The sequence below is a fragment of the Paramormyrops kingsleyae genome, unplaced genomic scaffold (assembly GCF_048594095.1).
Source record: "Paramormyrops kingsleyae isolate MSU_618 unplaced genomic scaffold, PKINGS_0.4 ups277, whole genome shotgun sequence".
Classification (NCBI taxonomy): domain Eukaryota; kingdom Metazoa; phylum Chordata; class Actinopteri; order Osteoglossiformes; family Mormyridae; genus Paramormyrops; species Paramormyrops kingsleyae.
Window position 1 is genome coordinate 1 of NW_027326214.1, and position 22,708 is coordinate 22,708.

Here is a 22,708-nt window from a genome sequence, read left to right on the forward strand (position 1 = left end):
AGAAAATACTAAAATTGTAGGTTATTTAAGTTACGTAGGGCTGGATGCAAAATACTGTATGGCTCATTCTTTAATTTCTACTCACATTGGCATGTAGAGACAAAAACGTATTTCCCTCGTTTGTACTGTACGTCTGCCATTTAAAATAAACCATATGATAAAATTCTTTTCATGTATGCATAAAATGGTCTATATCCATACATTTTTGGCAGAACTATACTGATATACTGAAAAAAAAGTGACGGACGCAGTCGAGGGGGTGGTCTCTACCAAGACCTCTTGGTTTGTGTTACGCTAGTGCGATTCTTTTGGGGGAAGCAACATGTAGCTGGTTAAAATCGTCAAAGTCCATTTGTAAATTCCCCGTTTGATGCACCGATGGCTTGCATCCTGTTTTGAATACCTATGGTTCTGAATAATACAAAAAAATGATAAATAAATTTGATGCGAACACAGCACTATCTACAGTAGAATGCATCGGTGCATATTTGCGCTCACGATCGTGGATTTGACAAGTGAGGAAACTACAAGCTTTTAACTTCTTCATTTTGGTCAAGTTTTGTTCCGCTTCTCAAATCGCCGACGAACACGAAGCAGAGGGTTAAAGAAAGATGAATACTACGGATGCCAAAGAATACCTTTCCAAACGTGAGATCCCGCAGCTGTTCGAGGTATATGCTTCTTCTTCTGCTTTTAAAAATGAAAAACATGCGCTTTTACGATAAGTGCATTATATACAGTATTACTGTAGTACTTCACTATGCTTGACTTCACGATAGTTTCTGAAATTTAATGGTGATATATTCAATTGTAACTACTGGTCAGAATGATCAAAAAGATGCGATTTTACACGAATAGCTGGTGTGCACGTTTACAGTCACTGGTTTTATGCTGAACAACCGGACCCTGATCCACATTATCTTTAGTGCAGATATTGCATATTTCAAATTGAAAATGAAATGTGTAGTATTAGATAGTACAGTATGCCACTTGGGTTGCTTGTTACTAGAATTTATTTGGTTGATTTTTCCTAGTTAAGTAAACAGTGTTACACAACAAACTCTTTTTTCTAACATGGAAGACCTTTCGCTAAACGTGCGGGAAAAGTGTTCCCGAGTGTCGTAAACTACGTACCATGCCGGTATAAAATGTATGTAAGATCTTACATTCTAAAAGCTAAAAGATAACATAAAAACTATAAGTAGCACATTAACAGATTAATAGAATACCACGCTGATCGGGAAACATGTTTGCCCCCAAACGACTAAATGACTATGTCTTTGTTTTTTGTAATGTAGGCGTTAGTGTAGTACTTAAATACAGATCTCCTGTGGTGTTTTACAAAAAGCAAAGTTTATTGACTCTATGTCAGGCTCACATCCTGTGGTGACCATCCAGTTTGCTTGGAGTGCATCTGAAAACACAAGTGAAGGATAAAAGCCAGAACAAAGGCTTAGGTTTTTATTCAAGGGTTATTATTCATGTCTGCCTTTAGCCTCTGGGCAACTGTCTTGAGTGAGTTATGTAACAGATGTGATACCTCATACCATTTAATTTTAGGAGACGGCACACAATAGGACAGGACATGCACAGCTAATCTAAGTGCACTTGAAGATGGAGATTAGGACTCATCCAAGTCTTGTGTTAATTTCTTCACAGCATTTTTACTAATAGTCTTGACAGAATTTGGGAGTTTGATCCCAGAGACTGCAGACTTGGTTATTTCACTTCCACCATGTTAAGCTGGTCAACTACTGCATAACTTGTATAAGCCTTTGGCTTATAACATTATAGATAAGATGGCAGGTATAATACCATTGGACACAACTAATATTGTGCAAAGAAGGGAAATAAAATGAGCCTTTTACTTGAATAAAATATGTTAGTTATGTATTTTAAGATATTCGGTGGTTTAAGGTATGTATGTTTAAACAACTTTATGTGAGTGAGAGTGTGTGTTCAAATGTATTCATGGAGGGCGATTGTGTGCACAGAGTTTGCATGGCTAATGGGCTTGAAGGAGGATGAGTAATACAAGCCCTTACTTGGCCTGGAAAATAAAAGCAATAATTGCTGCATGGGTTCCACTCTAACAATTATGGGGGAGATGAGGCTTCTGAAACCATGGAGACACCCAAGCAGAAGAGCGTAATTGTAAGGCAACCAAGACTTAAGGTTTTCCTTAGGAGAGGAATGAGAAGTGGCCATATTCCCTACATTGGGATTCATTCCGCAGTCCTGTGTAAATCAGGTGTTCTGGCACAAAAGCAGTATGAATTTTATCAGGATTAAATACCATAATAATTTGCTTGGCTGGCTGGAATGTCAGGTCCCCAAGCTCCTTGGGTCTGGTGTAGCACATAAGACTAAGTGGGACATCTGTTTCGTTCCATTTGGTTCTCCATATTAAATAGTGTTCCACATGAGTAGTGAGGTGATCTGTGCTCCGCAGACATTTTTCTTTTCTGATTATGTAACACGTTGTGTCTGCTGGGAAATGTACTTGTTTCTCCTGTTGTACTAGTCAGTGGAAAATATTGCATTATACCATCATTTTGATATTCTTCTTTTGTTTTATGGCAGCTGTTTGACTTATTAAAAAAAAGAAAAAAACACCATGGCACAGTGGAGGAAAAGGGCCAGAGCCAACAGTTTTCATAATTTATATAGCAGCCCCAAAGTTTAGGCCAAGGTGCATACTGTACAGTTGCCTGGTTGTAACCAAGGCAACGAGAATTAATTTGCCGTGAGTAACTCAATGCTCTTGTTTAGACAGGCAGTGGAGTTATTGAAAAAGTTGGGAAGGTTCTGCAAAGACTACAGTGAAGAGCACAAACGATGACTTGAGGAAATAAAGGGGAGAGCTTTTGGGCAGTGTTGATTATATGGAATTTATTCTTATTGTTTAAGGAATATGGTGGCCTCTGGTGTTGGGGATTTAAATCCCACCTCTGCTCTCTGTGTGTTCGCCGTTTGCATACAGTATACTACCCTGTGTTCTTCCACATACTCTGGTTTCCTCTGGCAGTCCAAAGACATGCACTTAGGCTAAGTGGCATCTCTGAATTGCCTGTCATGTGTGCATGTGTCCTGCAATAGACCAGGGAGTACCCCAGCTCTGTGATGGACTGGCATCCCGCCCAGGGAGTACCCCAGCTCTGTGATGGACTGGCATCCCATCCAGGGAGTACCCCAGCTCTGTGATGGACTGGCATCCCGCCCAGGGAGTACCCCAGCTCTGTGATGGACTGGCATCCCGTCCAGGGAGTACCCCAGCTCTGTGATGGACTGGCATCTCGTCCAGGGAGTACCCCAGCTCTGTGATGGACTGGCATCTCGTCCAGGGAGTACCCCAGCTCTGTGATGGACTGGCATCCCGCCCAGGGAGTACCCCAGCTCTGTGATGGACTGGCATCCCGTCCACGGAGTACCCCAGCTCTGTGATGGACTGGCATCCCGCCCAGGGAGTACCCCAGCTCTGTGATGGACTGGCATCCCGTCCAGGGAGTACCCCAGCTCTGTGATGGACTGGCATCCCGCCCAGGGAGTACCCCAGCTCTGTGATGGACTGGCATCCCGTCCAGGGAGTACCCCAGCTCTGTGATGGACTGGCATCCCGCCCAGGGAGTACCCCAGCTCTGTGATGGACTGGCATCCCGTCCAGGGAGTACCCCAGCTCTGTGATGGACTGGCATCCCGCCCAGGGAGTACCCCAGCTCTGTGATGGACTGGCATCCCGCCCAGGGAGTACCCCAGCTCTGTGATGGACTGGCATCCCGCCCAGGGAGTACCCCAGCTCTGTGATGGACTGGCATCCCGTCCAGGGAGTACCCCAGCTCTGTGATGGACTGGCATCTCGTCCAGGGAGTACCCCAGCTCTGTGATGGACTGGCATCCCGCCCAGGGAGTACCCCAGCTCTGTGATGGACTCCACTTAACGCCGACTAGGATAACCAGGTGGAAAATGGATGAATGATGGTTTAAACAATAATTTATTGAATAATACTTTAATTACAATAGCTAAATGGAAAGTGGCCAAATGGCCAAGTGTCTGTCTTGTGATCAGAAGATAACAGGCTTAAACTTCCCCATTCCTCCCTTTGCGGTGGTGAGCGGATGAAGCTTTGCACTTGGCAGAACCGTCACATCTGTGGGACCTTGAGCAAGGCCCTGAACCCCCAGCTGCAGGGGTGCTGCACGTTAGCTGACCCTGTGCTGTGACCCCCCCCCCATGCTATGGAGAGCAAGATGGGACCAGTAAAGTGAAGCACTCCTATGTGCTTGTGCAAATTGCTTGTTTCTTTAAAAGTTTCTTGTGACAAAGAAAAAAATATATAGAAGATTTAAAGAAACATTTTGTGCATTTGATTTGTCCTTTAGTATTTGAAAAAGTATATACGGTTTTATAGTGGTGGTTGTAGACCTGTACATGAATGCTGTATCATTATGTTACATGTTAAAAATTGACTATTTTGTGGTTTTTAGGGTGAGAAGGATGGTTTTCGTCTCGCACGAGACATTGATGACTGATGGTTCTGCCATCTCTTGTTCTCCTCATGTTTTGACTTGTAATCTCCTAAGCTTTTGCGGCATAAATGTGAATAATGTATAAGCTAATGAATGTGCTTTTCTGTGGACCTTCATCTCATCAGAGTTTCTGGCACCTATATTTCTCAATGGAGCGCAGGCCTCCTAGCCATGCACCAATGCTGTGCAGGCCTCCTCGATTTTTCTACATAATTTTTTCTACAATATAGGCAAAGGTGAAAAATTATTTTAAACAATTACATTACAGTAACCCGGAAGTGAAATGACAAAGAATATCGGTGTCTGCATCTCGAAAGAAGTCCTTGTTACAACAGTTAACTTAGCTCTCAGAAGGTTGTGATGGTAACTGCACCTTTACCCGTGTTTAGAACCAGGCAGAGTAACTGAAATCTATATGCTTGTGCCTGTCTGCTGGGGAGTTTTGGTCACTTGATCAGGGACTTTTCTCGCTCCTCCTCCCTCCTCTCCTTTTCTTATTACTTGCAGTATTTGGTTGTTTTCTGTATGAAGGACGGACAAAACATTAAACCTTGTCTAGTGGGGGAAGGGAAAAGCAAAGGGAGATTTTTTGGATTTTGCATTATTGTAATTTATACACAGGACTCAATGAGAGGTATATACAGTATGCAAATTGCATTTTTCTAGACTACTTCGATCCTTCATTAGATTCCAGGTCAAGCTGTTCAAAGTACACTTCTGTTGCATAAGCGTTTGCTTTGTGTTCTAAAGGTATTAAACCTTAAGTACAGAATACCTTTCTTTTCCTGTAAGATTAAATATTATATTCTCTTACAAATTAAATCTGTCTTTAGTCTTTCTTCACCCAGCCATGTTTTTATACTCAAGCTATCCCTGTGTCAAGGTTTTGCTGTGAAAGAGAAACATGTATTTAGAGTTTGTTAAAGTTTATATATTGACGAGGACAAAATAGCCTGAGGTGTTCAATGGCTTGGCCGTACCTATAAATCAGCTGTTACATTCCTTTGCTTTGTGAGTGCAAGGTGAAGGGCTTTGAGGGGTGACAGGAACGTAACATATGAAGAGGCGCTTCAGAATTCTGGGTTTGCATTGAGATTTTTGTTAACTAAAAGCAATTGGTCAGTCAGAGTGATTTTCTGCCTTACTACGGTGTGATTATGTAGTAATCCTATTTTTTACCATGAAAAATACTACATATTTACAACTTACTATGCTTCCCCTGCCTCTGTCTGATTTCCAAAAACTCTGCCATTGGCTTCCCAGGACTCCCATAGCTTTGTGTTGTGTTATTTCTGAAGGTGAATCAATCTGCAGTTTTGTTCTTAGGGCATGTGAGCTCGTGATCTTGTTGAATTTACCTGCAACTCATTGATGCTGCATATTTTTTTGTTCAGGTTTTTGGGTTGTAGATTTTCAATGGTTCAATGACATGGAAGTTAGGTTAGTGAAGTAAATTGAGGTTTACTATGATAAGTAACGGACTCAGCTTTTATCAGTCTTGTTGTTCCTTTACTAAAATATGCAGTTAAGTAGAAGTTCTGTGGGTCTCACATGAACTCCAGATGACCCATCAGCAGGTTGATGAATGCCACATCAATAGACTGTTTCACATTGGTCCTTCTGCTTTATACCACGTTATTTACATGATGTTCTTTCTACTGGGAATATTTTATCTAATGTGGAGATGCAGGCATGTTCTCTCTGGTAAGATAAAAGATGCTGATCCCAAGGGGATGATCTGATGTAGGTGTATCCTGAGCCAGAATACTGGCTGGATTGTGCTTAAGCCAGCCAGGGTGTGTGTGTGTGATTCTTATATCGTGGGGACTAGATTTTCTCACTTGTGATAAAAACCTATAACTTTTTTCCTTTGTGGGGACATTTTTCTGTGAAAGACTTGTGAATGCAATAAAAAAAATGCCAACAGTCTTGTATTTTCTTTGGTTACTTATGGTTGAAGTTAGGGCTGGGTTGGCATTAAGGTAACTGGAATTAGGGTTATGCCCATATAAATGAATGAGAAATGAAATGAATGAGAGTCCCCATACAGATATGAATATGTGGACTGTGTCGGTGGTGGGATGTCGTATGTAAGACATTTAATGTCTTACTGTTGGATACCTCTAGACCAGTCTCTTTACTACTGGTGTACTACTACTTCGATTTTTTCCTCTTAATGGCTTCTGCACATTGTGTTTCATCAATAGATGGTTTTTATTCTTTTCTTTTCATAGAATTTAGATGCCTACATTTTGCTAAATGAACAGATTGTCACTGTGCTGTGCTGCGTAGCTCTTTTGAATTAGCATGTACTGGAAGGGGGGCACTCAGTACAACGTAACGCTCGAAATAAAGTAAAATCGGCCTTCTGCAATCCTGTTAACAGACTTCAAGTTTATTTTAGTGATGAAAGTAGATCAAGATGAACTCTGTTTATTTTCTCCATGTTAAGTATTCGGCTTGTTATTTATTCATTTGCTTGTGCCTTTTCTATAGTGAATTAACATGTAAATACTTAGCTATGATATTCAGGGTATTTGCATCTCAAGAAGAAATGAATTGAAGGAGGAGATTCTCTCTTTGTTTATAGAGCTCTGTCCTTTCTGGGTGGCTTTGGAAATCAGAATTCAGACTTGAAGCAATGAATAGAGCAGTGATTTGCAATTAGTTTTCACTCTGTCTCTTACCCCAGGTCATCTCATTACTCTCACACTCTGCCAGAATGAGGTGATGATACAGGTAGAGTAAGTTGAGCCCTGAAAAATAGTACCTCCTGAGGTAGCTTTGTGCGCATGTTGTGGATATGTTGTGGGTATGTTGTTGATGGACGAGATGTTCCCCTCTCCTGAAAATGATGGCAAATTCACCTTTTCAGCATCCTGTATTTCCTGTTCCATATTTTACATTTTCTGACATTTTAGAAGATTAATCTAGGATTAGTTGATAATTGTTGTTTGAGGACTGAAAGCTGTTCAACTCATTTGATAAGAGCACTGAAAACGCAATTCGAGATTTTTTTTTATTTTCAATTTGCCTGCTTACGCTCTTACGCAGTGAAAAACAGAGAGAGAGAGAGATAAGGGATTAGAGCTTCTTTTGAAGCTCACTGGGCTGACCTACAGTGAGTGGTTGCCTGTTTTAATATCCATCCATCTATTTTCCGTAACAGCTTGTTTTTAGACTGTGAGAGGAAACCAAAGGCAACCCACACAAGCACAGGGAGAAACTTCAAGCTCCACGCTCACAGAGAGCCGACAGGGAATAATACACACAACTCAGGAGGCGTGGGGCCACTTTCCAACTTTCCCCACAGCTATTTTAATGTTCATTTTGGCCGGACTCGTCCCTTGCAATACTGCTATCTTATTTTATCAACTGAACTTGCGTAAACAGTGGTATCGTTTGGTTCCTATAGATGAGTGTTTCCCAATCTGGTCCTCGGGGACCCACAGTCGGTTAATGTTTTTGCTCCATCTGAGCTCCCTGTCAGACAGTTCACATTTTTGCTCCCTACCGGGACCTGGGAAGGAGCAAAAACGTGCACTGCCTGTGGGTCCCCGAGAACCTGATTGGGAGACACTGCTATAGATTTTGTTATTTCATGATGTTGATTCAAGTTTCCTCCCACAATCGAAAATTACTCTACGCTATTCAGGTGTTATAGGCTTGCGGATCACTGCATTGGTGGTTATGAGAAACCGTGGAATATCTATTACTACTTAAGTAAAAAAAAAAAACTATAGCCTTACTGTTGATTTTCTGAATACATGTCAATTATTCGTAGCTGTTAGAATGACCAGCTTTTCAAAAAGAGGTGTTATGGAACAATGTATTTCTTGGGGAGTATTGTGTTTTATAATCATAAATGGAGTAGATATAGTAATATATTTATGCGTTTAATATAGTATAATTAACCCAGACTATAGAGTCTCCAGACTCACAGGTGTAACGCACATAGCCTCCTTATCTTAGTAACAGTCTTCTTAACTTCATAACTGGTTCCAGTCTAAATTGTGCATTCCAGTAATAACTTTGTTTCCTCGTACCACATGGTTGGCGCATTTCCATTCCCTTTCCTGTCTGACCTCTCCTTCACCCAGCATTTCTTTCCAGAACACAGAGGACAATCCCTGCTTCCTTCTCACTTTCACAGCTAATCCTCGGAGTTGTTGCATATCCATTTTGAGGCTCAACTGGGGTGAAGCAGTCAGCACAGGAAGAAAACCAGAAACGTAGCGAGACTCTGGGGGTGGAATTACTGCTGACATATTTCCTTAATGTATACGAGCTTCTATATATGATTTTAAACCTAAAATGATTTGGTTAAATACCTTTGTGAAGTACTAAAATCTTAATCTGGATAAAGCCTGATTTTTCAATGAAATATAATAGCAAGATATAGCAGCTAATTTGTTTTTTCAGGGATACTTTCAGGGAGTAAAAGAAGGACCATATAAGTATTCATTGCTAATATAAATAATATAGAAGTTATGAAACATTTAAATTAAAATTAATGTACCCAATAATATTTTCATGTTTCATATTCCAATGAATATTAAGAGTGATATGTTAATGCATTCCTCCCCGTGTATAAGGCATCGTCATTGTAGTATAAAATGCAAAATATAGTCCTTTACCAGCATATCAGGTATGTGTAATTAAGTTCTAAATACAGGGTTTATAAAGCCTTTTTGTCTGTGGAAGCAGTGGCTCTCACAAGTATCTGATTTCTGCTTGCTTGTTTACTCATACAGGAAATGGGAAACCTTGAGTTTCCTGAGTGATTGAGGGACAGATTCAGTTTCACCTTTTGAAAGCCTGTGATAGTTTAATTTACTTTATTTTTACTTATTTTAATTAACAGCCTATTTTGCCCTTATGTTAATAACAGTAATACTGTAAGTTTTTCGAATCCACCGTCTACCTCGTTTATGATGTAATGGAGGTTGTGATGTTCTAGAAGCCGCTATTGAACACTGGGATGTTTCTGCATGTTTCTACACGGAGATCAGAAGCACCCTTTGGCGCGAATGGTCTCCTGATGTGTGTCCTCACTCCCTGGCAGAGCATGCTGACTGGACTGATGTACCACCGGCCGGAGGACCCTGTACTCTTCCTGGAAGGCTGCCTGCAGAAAGTGCGGGAACTCGGGGGGCCAGAGCGTGTGTCCTGGGACACGTTCATTACCCCTGAGCGGCGACCTTTGCCCCCTCTCAGTGTAGGCCAGGGCAGAAAGGTTGCTTCAAGGTCGGGTGAGTTCTTGGCTGTAAAGGTAACCACTCTCTACTGAATTGCCTTTATATAGCCAAACACCTTATTTTTGAATATAGAATAGTCTGGTCAGGCTGGCACTGATGCTTCACACCTTTTGGGCCAAGGTTCGAGTGTCTGGCCAGGCTCCATGTGTGTGGAGCTTGCATGTTCTTTCCATGCCCCCCCCCCCACAGTCAAAAAAATGTACTATAGTGAATTGGAGTTGCCTAATTGTCCATAGGTGTGAATAAGAGTTCATTTGAAGGTGAAGGATTAATGAATATTGTAAGATTTTTATATTCCATGGTTTTTTTTTTAATTAAAAAACCTTTCAGCTTTGAGATAACAGTTTTTTTTTAGGTGAGAATTAATTTAAAATATTGGGTGATGCAAGAAGCAATCTACATATATTGGAATCTTTGATTTAATTACTATTAAATATTGAATGAGTGCAGATATCTAAATTATTAAGGCTAATGCACATCTAATCTCTATGTTGGGCATTTATTCCTGTCCACACAGAATCTGGCCCAGGCCCCGGGATAGGTCCATACCGCAGATATGAACGGCTACCCCCTATCCAGGCACAGTATTCAATTGAAAGTGATTCCGACATGACTGAGACTTCTGGCTTGATTCAGGAATATGACGTCTTTGGTCCTTCCAAACCCCGGCCACAGATCATTTTTGTTATAGGTGAGTCTTGTCATTAGAGCCACAGAAAATGTGTGTCGAAATGGTTTTTGGGGGTCTTGGTTGACCCCATTTCGACCACATCTTTGCTTTCCCTTCACCAGGTGGGCCGGGTAGTGGGAAGGGCACCCAGACCTCCAAAATGGCACGCCACTATAATTATGAGAGCATCTCGGTGGGAGAAATCTTACGGAACCAACTGCTGCACCATGCTCCCAGTGATAGGAAATGGGAGTTAATTGCTCAGATCATTGCAAATGGGGAACTAGCACCACAGGTACAGTATGAGACTCTGCTAGGCTGTAAATGTGCTGCTATGCTATGCATTTGCTGCTATGCGTATTTGGGGTTATACTGTGTGACTGGTGCTGTGCTATGCATTTGGCGATATGCTATTTGACTGGTGCTGAGCTATGCATTTGGCGATGTGCTATTTGACTGGTGCTGAGCTATGCATTTGGCGATGTGCTATTTGACTGGTGCTGAGCTATGCATTTGGTGATGTGCTATTTGACTGGTGCTGTGCTATGCATTTGGTGATATGCTATTTGACTGGTGCTGTGCTATGCATTTGGCGATATGCTATTTGACTGGTGCTGAGCTATGCATTTGGCGACGTGCTATTTGACTGGTGCTGAGCTATGCATTTGGCGATGTGCTATTTGACTGGTGCTGAGCTATGCATTTGGTGATGTGCTATTTGACTGGTGCTGTGCTATGCATTTGGCGATATGCTATTTGACTGGTGCTGTGCTATGCATTTGGCGATATGGTGCAAAAGTGCTAAGCTGTTAGGATCTTGTTGCAGCCCTAGGCAATGGCTGCTCATTTACCAGTTTTCTTTTTCCAGGACACGACCATTGAGGAGCTCAAGCACCAGTTCATCAAGAGGCAGGGTGCCGAGGGCTTCATCGTGGATGGCTTCCCCCGTGAGATATCTCAGGCCTTTACCTTCGAGGAACAGGTAGAATTACAGGCTTTATACCTGAAAAACACAACAGTATTTGAACATAGAAACAGTAATACAGCTAAAATATGATCCTTATTTATATTCTGACTGCAAATACTTTCTTCACTCTTCACCTCCAGATTGGCTCCCCGGACTTGGTGGTATTACTAGCCTGCTCCAATCAGCAGCTCCGCCAGCGTCTGGAGAAGAGAGCAGCCCTGCAGGGACGCCCTGATGACAATGCCCACGCCATCGAGAGGCGGCTGGAAACTTTCAAGCAGAATATCACTTTGATCGCCAAGTACTATCAGGAGAGAGGACTGATCGTGAGGGTAATACTCACATACTGTACTCTCACAGCCCCTTTTTCATTATAAGGCTCATTATTTTACCAGTTAAGGCAGTCAGTCGTGAATCTTGGTGAAAATTGACAGGTTGTTTCATAGTGTTTCATTTGGTAAAGAACAACATATAGAACATGTGTTGAATTAGTTATGGTCCATTCCATTACTTTATCTATTTCACTTCTATGTTTATAAATATATTACTACCTGTATTAATATAATATTTATATGATAAACAATAAATAACTGAGTAGCTTTGAAGTTTGTTGTCATGGTAACAGTCATCCACAGAAAATGGTCAGAAAATGCTGTAAGCCTTACATGTACAAAACACGTCGGATGGCTGATTAATTTTGCCGATTGGCCTTGTTTGTTCTCTAAGCCTCTTGCATTTTCACGTAATTGCAAAATTTGTTTATTCTTGTAATTTGTTTTTATAGCATAGAACTGCGCTGCCTGAGGCAAAATAATTTAGCATTCAGACCACATATACAAATTGCATTAGATAACACACAGCCCCCTGCTGGTCACCATGGGTATAGCGCTATGAATTCTTCTGTCCCACCTACACTTTTTGTCCAGATTGATGCTGAGCGAGATGAGGATGAGATATTCGCTGATATCAGAGCTGTAGTGTTGGAGAGGCTCTTTCCCAATGGAGATACTGGTAAGTAAAGTGAATTGGATCTCCCAGTTATGGCAGAGGACTGGAACTGAGAGGCTAATGAGGCTGAAATCAGACTGTGTGCTTATATGTATATAACTTAGTGTTCATATTAAATATGATTTTTATGAGTCTAATGACCTCATTCCTAAAAAAATGAAGGAAATAAATTTGCAAATAGTGTTTTCAGTGCAGTTGTGTCCTGAAATGATACTTTGTTTATGTTGCAGGTATAACTGACAGAGATGCTCTTCAACCAGATGATGGGGAGGTGGAAAGACCAGAAGCCCCGGGAGAGGTGAGAAGGCAGCACCAGCAGGCCCGTCCTCAAGCCTTAATTAGCACCGACCCTGCCCGTCCCAGGGCTCCCAATACTCCGCTTCCAGCCTAGAAATGCATCAGCTGTGACCTAACGACACCGGTGCTGCGCATATTTCCTCTCTAGCCTGCACACATGACATTCTTACAGCAGATTGAGCCACAAGCCGATTATGATCATCTCTGGGGCCGACAGGAGAGCTAACATGGAAATCCGGATCAGTGTGGAGCGTGGGGTAGTGCACTGCGCTTATGGAGGAAGTGGCAACTGATTCGGTCTGTTAAAGGAGCCACGGTTTGGAAGCGAAGCAGGAACGTGGCTCGCTGTAGCCCATGCCTGCCACCCCCCAGCCCCGTGCTGTGGAAGAACGCTTGCAAACCACAGACATAGGGCCCTCCATCCCGGGCCATCCATTCTTCCTTTTCCTCTCATTTTCCCACAATGCACGGTAGCACAAGCCGCCCGAACAATATAAAAAAAGCAATAGGAAGAAGAGGCAGGGCTGGTGGGAGGTAGGGAATGTCGCTTTAAGCGACAGGATCCAGATTGCCGTACCGGATAGGGCACCACAGGCTCATTGCTGAGAGAGGTCAGTATGCACAGAGGGGAATTCAAACGGTGCGTTTTCTCATTGTCTTTGAGCTAGACAGGCCGCCACATGGCGTCTTACCTGAACAAGCTCATTTCCGACTCAGCAGCATAATTAGATGGTGCTTTGGAGGGCTGAGGGGCCAGCTACAGTCTGCTAGGGGAATAGAGACTCACTGTAGAGACTCACAAAGGAAATCCCATCAGACTGCCCTGCTTTTCCTGCTCCGTTATCTGCTCCAGGTTTGTCATCCGCATAGCAGAGTCATGGTATTACTAGAAATCGACAGAAAATAGTCAGAAGTGTGTGCCAGTGAGTTTCCTGAATCAAGGACTGAAGGCTATTTGGACTCCAAAATCAGACAAGGAAACTCTATAGTTGTGTTTAGTCTAAGATCCCATAGCCAGGAAAAGCCTGTTTTGAAGATGTTTTACAGAAAAAGGCTGTAAGAAAATTCAAGGAACTACATACTTTTGTCTTTCACTTTGACTTTCTGGAAAAATCTTCTGCTTATCCTGGAATCTCATTAATATGTTTTTTATAGTACACACACATTCAAGGAACGACTGAGTATAGACAGGCTGCCACAACTGTTTCCGCTTCATGTTTGCAAGCAAAAAAAAAAGTAATTGTTTCTTTAAATATGCATGATCATCCACACAAAACATTAGATAGACTAAACAGATTCCTGATAAAACATATTTAATACTATAATAAGTGTGTTAAGAATAACATGAGTGAGTGTGTAGAGTGCCATCTAGTGGCAGACTTATGTACTGCTGTCAGCGTGCAGTGTGTCACTAAGCAAGGCTGTAGGGGGGGGACCAAGACCGTAATTATAATATATATTGGGGGAGAGGGTGGGGACACTGTGAGCACATCTGAATATTGGGGGGTATGTGTCACCCCCAATATATATTATACTTATGGCCTTGACACTAAGCCACAGTTTCCCCTTCAGGTATCTTTAGACATAACTACGGAAACACAGCACACTTTTATGGATGAGCACACAGCGACCATTTCAACAGCTTCATCATGCCTATATGTTCAGTACTAGTATCAAAATAGTGTACATTATACTATTTGCTATCAGACAAGGAAAGATTAGTTTAATCTACGATGCAGTAGCCAGGAAAAGATGTTCTTTATAATGTTTTTCAGAAAAGGGCTGTAAGAAGAAAATTCAAGGAACTACGTACTGTTCTCTTTCACACACACACACACACACACACACACACACACACACACACACAGGTTTGTAATTATATCTTTGTGGGAATACTCAAGTCACTTCTATGGGGAAAAATCTTATCCCAGCATGAGGACCTTAACCCCCACCCAGCCCTAACCTTAACCATAAGTAACCAAACTAAATACGAGACTTCTGCCATTTTTATTTTTTTGATTACATTCACAGATTTTTCTGGGGACCTGAAAGATGTTCCCCACAACATCAAAATAACAGGTTTTATCACACTACAGGGGACATTTGGTCCCCAGAATGTAATATAAACCTAATCCACACACACACACATGCACGTGTGTGTGTGTGTGTGTGTGTACAGACAGTCGTGTGCAAAAGAAAGTACACCCTCATTCAATTGTAAGGTTTTATGTATCAGAACATAATTAAATAAAAGATCTGGTCCTTAGCAAATCTTAAAATTATTTGAATACAAGATGAACAACACATGACATATTACACTGTGTCATTATTTATTCAACAAAAACTAGGCCAAAATACAGAAGCGGCGTGTGACAAATGAAGAGGGTGAGTAGCAGTCAGATGCTGCTAATCAAATGCTCTTGATAAACTGATCATCAGCCAGTGTGATCAGCTCTATAAAAGCTGAAGCTTTGGCAGTTGTTGTTCTGGTGGATTCCGGTGTGGGTCAGCTCAATGCCAAGGAGGAAAGACATCAGCAATGATCTTAGAGAAGCAATTGCTGCTGTCCATCAATCTGGGGAGGGTTTGAAGTCCAATTTGAAGTCCATCATTCTACATTCCCATGCAGGTACCTTCTTACTGCACATGGCTGCTTCGTCGTTTCACTGAAGTTGGCCTTGCAGTCAGGATCCAGATCCGTCTCATTTCTGATCACTAATCACAAGTCTGTGTGACTGGTTCTTCCTAATATTGTTTCAGGGCCAAGGATTGCTCTTCACAGAGCAGATTGCCGTGACAGGTAATTATCCTTTAGGACTCATTCATGAATTCTCAGACAAGCCAGAGTAGCATCAGAAAAGTAACCTGAGCCATTTTATATCTCTGTGATGTCAGGAAATTTATTCTCATCTGGAATGATGCACTGTTCAGTATGCTATCATGAATGTAAGAAAATTAGATAAAATATTTAACCTCATTCTGTATTTGCATTCCTCTGTTACTTACAGTATATCTTGTCTCTTTTGTAACTATAATATTTAAAATGAGTTCTTCACTTCTGATAACTAGAAGATGGTATGGTATTGTTTTTCATGTACTGTACATGACTGACTTATCACTGAAATGGAACTTGGATAGAAATAGGTATTGCTGCAGAAATTGAGTAACATATACTATCTGCAAATTATGCTAATCAGCTAGTATTGAATAGTCTACTTTTACAGGTGTCTGCTTTATGACAAGTCACTATAAATTCACTAATTTCAGAGAATACTGACACCTTGTGGAAGAAATCTGAATTGTAGTTAACTGTCAAAACTTTTAATTGGAGGAAAATGCATAGGGCATAATATGGGTAATACCAGTTAAAATAACAATTTGTAGATGTAAGTAATTCAGACACCAATTGGGTAGTTGTAAGCTGCAGTATAAAACTGTGCACATTTAATGACACTGCCACACCAACATGGAAAACAATGTGGTTGAAATGTGAAATGTTATTCAGATTTTATAGGAAATTTTCATATCTTGGTTCCATCCATGACCTCAGCACCTCATTTCTGAATGAACACTTCTGCGTTCCAAATCAAGTTTTCAAGCCTTTGAAACTTTCAATCATCTCAGCCCTACAAATCTCTCCCCATTTAGGGCAGTATTACCTTTCACAATGGTGCTTAATTGAAATCTAGCACATAATTTGTACATAATTATTACTGAATACTTGTGATTTTGGTGCTGTGTTCTGTGATACCGACTACATCTCAAGAGCATTTTCCTCCTGTTGGCAGAGCTGGATTTTTTAAAACATGTATGTCTGTATATCTTTCAGATAAACTTAAGGATCACAAGATATTCTTTGTTGTGGGTAAGTCTGAGTGTTACCCCCATGGTTACGTTTCATGGCAGGGATGCTCCTGTGGTTAAGTGATGTCACACTGTACCTGCCTCCTCATCCTCCCTCCTATTCTGCAGGAGGACCCGGCTCCGGAAAGGGCACGCAGTGTGAGAGGGTCGCAGCAAAGTATGGATACACTCACCTGTCCACGGGGGACCTGCTCCGTTCCGAGGTCGACTCGGGGTCGGAAAGGGGCAAGCAGCTGTCGGCGATCATGCAGAAGGCAGAGCTGGTTCCCTTGGTGAGCGAAGCTATTGACACCCACCATAGTCAGATGTTGGACTCCAGGAGAAAAACACATTTTAGCTGTATTAGTTGCCAGTGTATTTAGCTTGTCTGGCCAGTAACTAAATTGAAAACCAAAGATATAAAACATATGAAGAGCTACCTACTAAAACTATGAATGCTAGCCTAATCTCTGTGTGTATATACAGTACCTTGCTTGCTGTGTTGACCTTTCCCTGTTCAAATCCATCCTTTGCATAATTCAGACTGCAAGTCCCAATGTTCGTTTAATAGTATTTACTTTGTAGTGCTTATTTTTTGTCTTTTTCTCTAGATATTTTGAGTGGTTCAGTTGGTATTTTATAGTGGTTTTTGATTCATATTTATACACTGTCTTAGTTCACTTAAAATAAGTTTCCTTCTTGATGTCTGGGAAATTTCACCCTAAATTCACACTGTGACTATTTCCTGCCAAGTTATCTATGTTTCGTGGAAAGAATGTGACTCGCAACCACACAGTTTTGGTCTAAACCAAACTGCTGACTCTGTAAATCAGAGGTTTTTGAATGTAAGACTTAAGAAATGACAAGTGTATTCTGAGGCATTCTGCTACTCATGTTAAGTGTAGGTCACTTGAATACATAATTGTATGAAAAGTAATCTGAGACCATTTCTCCCAATATTCAAATGTATAGAAGTCCAACTTCTAGCCTGGCTTATGAAGGTCATTCATACGCGAGCCTCTGAAGCATGACCCATGGGTGTTTCTGTACAGGACATGGTTGTGGACATGCTGAAGGATGCAATGATTGCTAAGGCTGATGTCTCCAAAGGATTCCTCATTGATGGTTACCCACGAGAAGTCAAGCAAGGCCAGGAGTTTGAGAAGAAGGTATTAGAATGTAAATGACGTTGGGATGTTTGAGAGCATGGCTTTTTCACTTGTGGGGGAAGGTAATGTGAATTATATAGAAATGTTTCAAAGCTTGCTTGTTGTTGTAGCTGAATCGTTGCAATGCAGACAAAGATCTCCGAACAAATTGTAGCTAAGAACAGTCTTTCATCTGAATTCTGACTCTGAATGCTCGTGGCATTCATTCACTGCCAGGAAACCTGGCCTGGCTTGTTATTGTGGAGAGAAGACTGGGAAAGGAATACTGGTATACCACTGAAACTAGCTGTGTTTACTTTTCTTTATGAAATAAACCATAATCTATAATTTTATGAAAAGAGCAGTTATGGCAGCTGACAGCATTTTACAATTTTCTATTCTATTTTCCATTATTGCCTCTGGTTTGAAGGCCGTGGTCACATCAGCTACATTAAGGTGCTGTTTACTAGGGTCGAATGGGGACAACAGTTTGATATTGGTTACAGATTTGTAATGTTAGGGTTGCCAGTTTGAAGTCGCAGGGGAGCTGTATTTACTTATTTAACCTGAAATGCTTTAGTAAAATATCTAACTTTATAGGTAGGTGAAATTGGTTTGCCAAGAGTAATGATGTCTTTAACTGGTAGATTAGGGCCCCAGATTTGGTACTGTACATTGACGCCAAGGAAGACACTATGGTGCAGAGGCTGTTGAAACGTGGTGAGACCAGTGGCCGGGCGGACGACAACGAAGCCACCATGAAGAAGCGACTGGAGATGTACTACAAGGCCACAGAGCCCGTCATCACTTTCTATGAGGGCCGTGGAATTGTGTGGAAGGTGGGACACGAGCCATAGGAACTGGACTTCATTAAAGAGGCTCAAGCAGCATCCAGATGGGGGACTATAGTGAAGATTAAATGAGAGTGAAGTTCATGGGTGTGGGTATAGCCAAGGGAATGGATTAAAACTATCTTTGGTCTTCTGCATAAAGACAAGCACATGATGTAAGAGCAAATAGTTATGACCATTAATATATCCTAAAAGTCCACTGGTTAGCAGTTAGGACTCACAGGATCTGACAACTTTGGATTCATTTAATAGCAATACATAATTTTGCAACTGACAGGCCTTGCTACTGTCTTAACAAAGATTGCATAACATTCTGACTAATTATACATTCTTTTCTGTCTACAGATTAATGCGGAAGCCCCGGTGGATGAAATATTTACCTCCGTTGTTACTGCTATTGAGTCGCTGAAATAGTCTGGATGTTGAATTAACCGTTCCATGTTGGCTTTTTGTAAATTCCCATCATGCACAAACCAACCAACTGCTGAGTCACTTTGTTTAAATGAGTCCCTTAAGAGAAACAAATGGCCTTAACTCACACAACCCTCCCACAATCAGCCTGCCTTGTCATTGATGCTTCACAATTCTCCAGCCAGATTTTTTCTCTACAAATGTGCAAATGTATTGCTTTATATATACTGTATATATTTCTGCAAGCCCTAAAGCTTGCTGGACCAAGGGTCCATGTAACGTTCAGCTGTCCTTTGTGCTTTGAGGCAATAGACTTTCCCTTTTGTATTCTAGGTAATCTGTCAGATCTCTGGAGCCATGTTATGTAACCAAATGAAATGGGAACCTCGTTCGCTTCCCTCCTTCTTATTAACATTTTTAGGTTCAGAAGTGTTGAAATAATTGCAGTCTCTTCTGTTTCATTTTATTTGCCATTAGTGTGTTTTGAGCCATCCAGTTTAGATATCCTAATGGGAGCTATGCCATAAATAGCAAGTAAATCCGTCAATTCTCACAGTGCAGAATAAGGACACGCCTGAAACGGCTTCATGGAATCAGTGCTATTTCAGGAGAAAGCAGCAGGGCCTGTGGCGTTTTCTTAGCACTGTTAGTGATGTAAAGTTTTCGTGCAAAAGCACAGGTACCCGGCAGCTAATGCAATCAGAACAAAGTCTGCTTAAGGGAAAATCGGAAGCACGGAGATTTTCATTTACTGTATTAGATTGAATTTATTAAATGCATTGTGGGTGTGTAATATAGGACAAAGGAACATTCACTGCCCCAGAAAACTCCCAGGAGACATGAGGAGACATGTAGCATATACATACTTGTATATATATAGAGAAGCATAGTGAATTAACTGTTTACAAAATGAACTATATCCTACAGTGACATTGTAGTCTACTGTAATGTTTAGAATTTTTAATAGTTGTTTAATACCATTTTTTGTGCTGTTTGTGAGAAGTATTACTTATTTACCTATGTAAAAATGCTATGTTCAATTATAAATATATGGTAAAAATATAAAATAATACTTATCAGGTCTTCTCAGCTTCTTCACTGTAAAACATGCATACGTGGGTAATCTCCAGTGGGTAATACTGAAGCGTAAAGATGTCAAGAAGGAAGTTCTCTTGACTAACTGCTGAAATAGCAGTTTGTCAAAATGTGCAAAAACACGTAGATACATAAGTAATGCACTGCAGTTCTAAGCCGCTTAAATACAGTACAAGAAAGCTACCAAATAAAGTTTTTTTTAGGTTAGCACTGGAATGCTGAGTCACAGATGTCCAAGAATATGCGACATCATTTTTAGCTGTTCTTAGGTTTTATAGAATAATCAGCTGGATCCTAATATAAATAGCATGTAGATGTACTGTATTTGATGCGAAACAAACTTCTGATGTCCTGGCTAAAATTGCCCACTGTGGACCTATCAGATCTGGCCTCCTAATCATCCCCTATTACCTAATTGGTGAATTCTCTCCTGCCGTTTCACCACTTTAGCTACTACTGTATGTGGTGAGAATCTGGCGCAGAATGGCTGCATCATCCAGGTGGGGCGCTCTGGGTGTTCTATATAAGTTCTATATAAATGCAACTTTCAGTCATTCATTGAAAATTCAGCTGTAGTGAGTAAGAAATCTAGAACTGCTCTCTAATAGGGAAGGTCTCTTTTTTCAGTCCCTGTATAGGGCAATAAAACAATACATGTATTTAGAATTTAAAAAGACAACTCACAGTGCAGCAGGGTGGCACAGTGGTTAGCAAAGTTGTCTCAGATGTCTGGGGCCAGCGTTTGAGTATCTGCTTTTTGCTCCATGTGTGTGGAGTTTGCGTGTTCTCCCTCTGTCATCATGGGGCTTCCTCCAGGTACTCCGGTTTCCCCCCACAGTCCAAAAATATGCTGAGGTTAACTGGAGTTGCTGAATTGCCAGTGGGTTTGCTTGTATGAATGCGCCCTGTGATGGATTGGCACCACATCCTGCATTGTTCCTTGTCCTGTGTTTGGGATAGGCTCTGGACCCCTGGACAGGCTCTGGACCCCTGGTGACCCTGAATAGGACAAGCGGGTGCAGAAAATTAATGAAAGGACGGATGGAAGAAAACTGACCTTCATATCCATGTGAAGCACAGTGACAAAAACTGGAAATTTGAAATACTCAGAAAACTGTAGAGAACATTAAGAGAATAAGGAATTTTTAAAATACAATCTCTGAGGTAATCCCTAGATAGGTGTCAAAGGTTTTGGCAGAGTATAGAGTTTAAACTGCAATAAAACATTTCTGCCATGTTTTCATGTGAGCCTTTAACGTGATGAGGAAACAAGCCAGTGTTGCTTCATCCAAACTGTAACCTGAGTGTTTTATTCTGAGGAACCCTAGACCTCATGATAAATTCATGAAGAGACCCACAAACACTTCCATGCAGAAATACAGACCACCCTATGAGGATCGCTGTACTCATGGAAAGCAGCTTCTAAGGAAGGATATGGCAACTAAAGGCCCCATGTGGGGAAACATCAGGACAGTCACAGTGTATCTGTCCAATACACCCCCCTCTCGTTTGTAAATTTCTTATGTAAGAACAGCTGATATCAAAACAGGAGGAAGGGATAATCATTCACAGAATCAAATAACATAATAATAATATCATCTATGCTTTAAGGTTCCTTTGCTAAGAAGAAATTCATAATTACGCTAGGACCAAAGTATCAATAAATAACACAATCTTTTGCTAATTTGGTTTAATTAATAAATTCCAGGTTATGTTGTTTTCTGTAAACAGATTAACAGGGTCTTTGAAGACTTGGTCATTAAAAAAAAAAAACATTACACACTTGCAGGCATCTGTGCTGATAAATGCTTTCATCTGCTTAATTTGTGCCATACAAATTACAGTTTAAAACATTTTAAAACGAATCAATTAGTCAGCTGTACAGAGGTCAGGAACTGAAATTCATTCATTGAGAATATTATTAAATGATTACAAAAAGGCTGAAATATCATTTTAATATAAATTACCCCAAATTTATAAATGGTGTGTGTGCCCGTGCACGTCAGTAATCCTTGATTTACATGGCCATATAATATATATATACTGTATATCACCAATGATGTATTCAATATACAAGAATCAACACTTTTTAACATACATATATTACCAGAACAGTAAGATATATCTAAGCAATAACGTACTCGAAATTGTATTGCAATAAAGGCCTGCAGCCTCGTGCCTATGACCTAATCACAGCTGTAATATTTAGGAATATACCGTACTACGTCGAGTATGTTATTGCTTTTATAAAATAGTTCATAGAGTAGCATTTATAAGTAACAGTAATTAATAAGATACACCATATTTTGTTTATTTATTTGCACAGGTACGGGCCTCCGCAAAAAAAAGTTCCCGTAACGTCAGCGAAGGTGGGATGAGCTATTGTGTCCAAAACTTCCGCACACCCGGAAAATTAAGTCTATAACCCATAGTTTTTCTAATATCGCCGGTGCCAAGTGAAACAACTATAGCCAGCTTATAAACGGAATAACTTTGACCTGTAAATTAAACTCAAGTCTAATAACATATCCAGGAGCTCGATTGAGTGGCGAGGTGATCACGAGGCGGACAGCAAATTTATTAGTTATTAGAAGACTGTTTTATTGCGCGATCCTTAAAACGACAGCGGTAAA

General features: G+C 40.9%; 1 protein-coding gene across 2 annotated transcripts; it reads left to right on the forward strand.

Annotated features, from left to right (window-relative positions):
• The first annotated feature begins 270 nt into the window (after window positions 1–270).
• Window positions 271–20,063, forward strand: LOC140587484 (adenylate kinase isoenzyme 5-like). Of its 2 annotated transcripts, XM_072708748.1 has the most exons (14): window positions 271–671; window positions 9,593–9,779; window positions 10,303–10,476; window positions 10,578–10,750; window positions 11,324–11,437; window positions 11,563–11,754; window positions 12,349–12,433; window positions 12,661–12,728; window positions 15,488–15,527; window positions 16,557–16,592; window positions 16,700–16,863; window positions 17,623–17,739; window positions 18,366–18,557; window positions 18,915–20,063. In XM_072708748.1, exons 1-14 carry the CDS (start codon window positions 612–614, stop codon window positions 18,981–18,983), a joined length of 1,671 nt encoding a protein of 556 aa, XP_072564849.1. In that variant the 5' UTR covers window positions 271–611; the 3' UTR covers window positions 18,984–20,063. The 2 variants fall into 2 exon arrangements, with proteins under 2 accessions (XP_072564849.1, XP_072564850.1); XM_072708749.1 differs by lacking the exon at window positions 18,366–18,557.
• The last annotated feature ends 2,645 nt before the right edge of the window (window positions 20,064–22,708 follow it).

Coding starts and splice junctions, on each gene's coding strand:
- LOC140587484 (XM_072708748.1), top strand. CDS start 612: ATGAATACTACGGATGCCAAAGAATACCTTTCCAAACGTGAGATCCCG. Junction 12,729..15,487: donor GACCAGAAGCCCCGGGAGAG/GTGAGAAGGCAG, acceptor ATATTGTTTCAG/GGCCAAGGATTGCTCTTCAC. Junction 15,528..16,556: donor AGAGCAGATTGCCGTGACAG/GTAATTATCCTT, acceptor TATATCTTTCAG/ATAAACTTAAGGATCACAAG.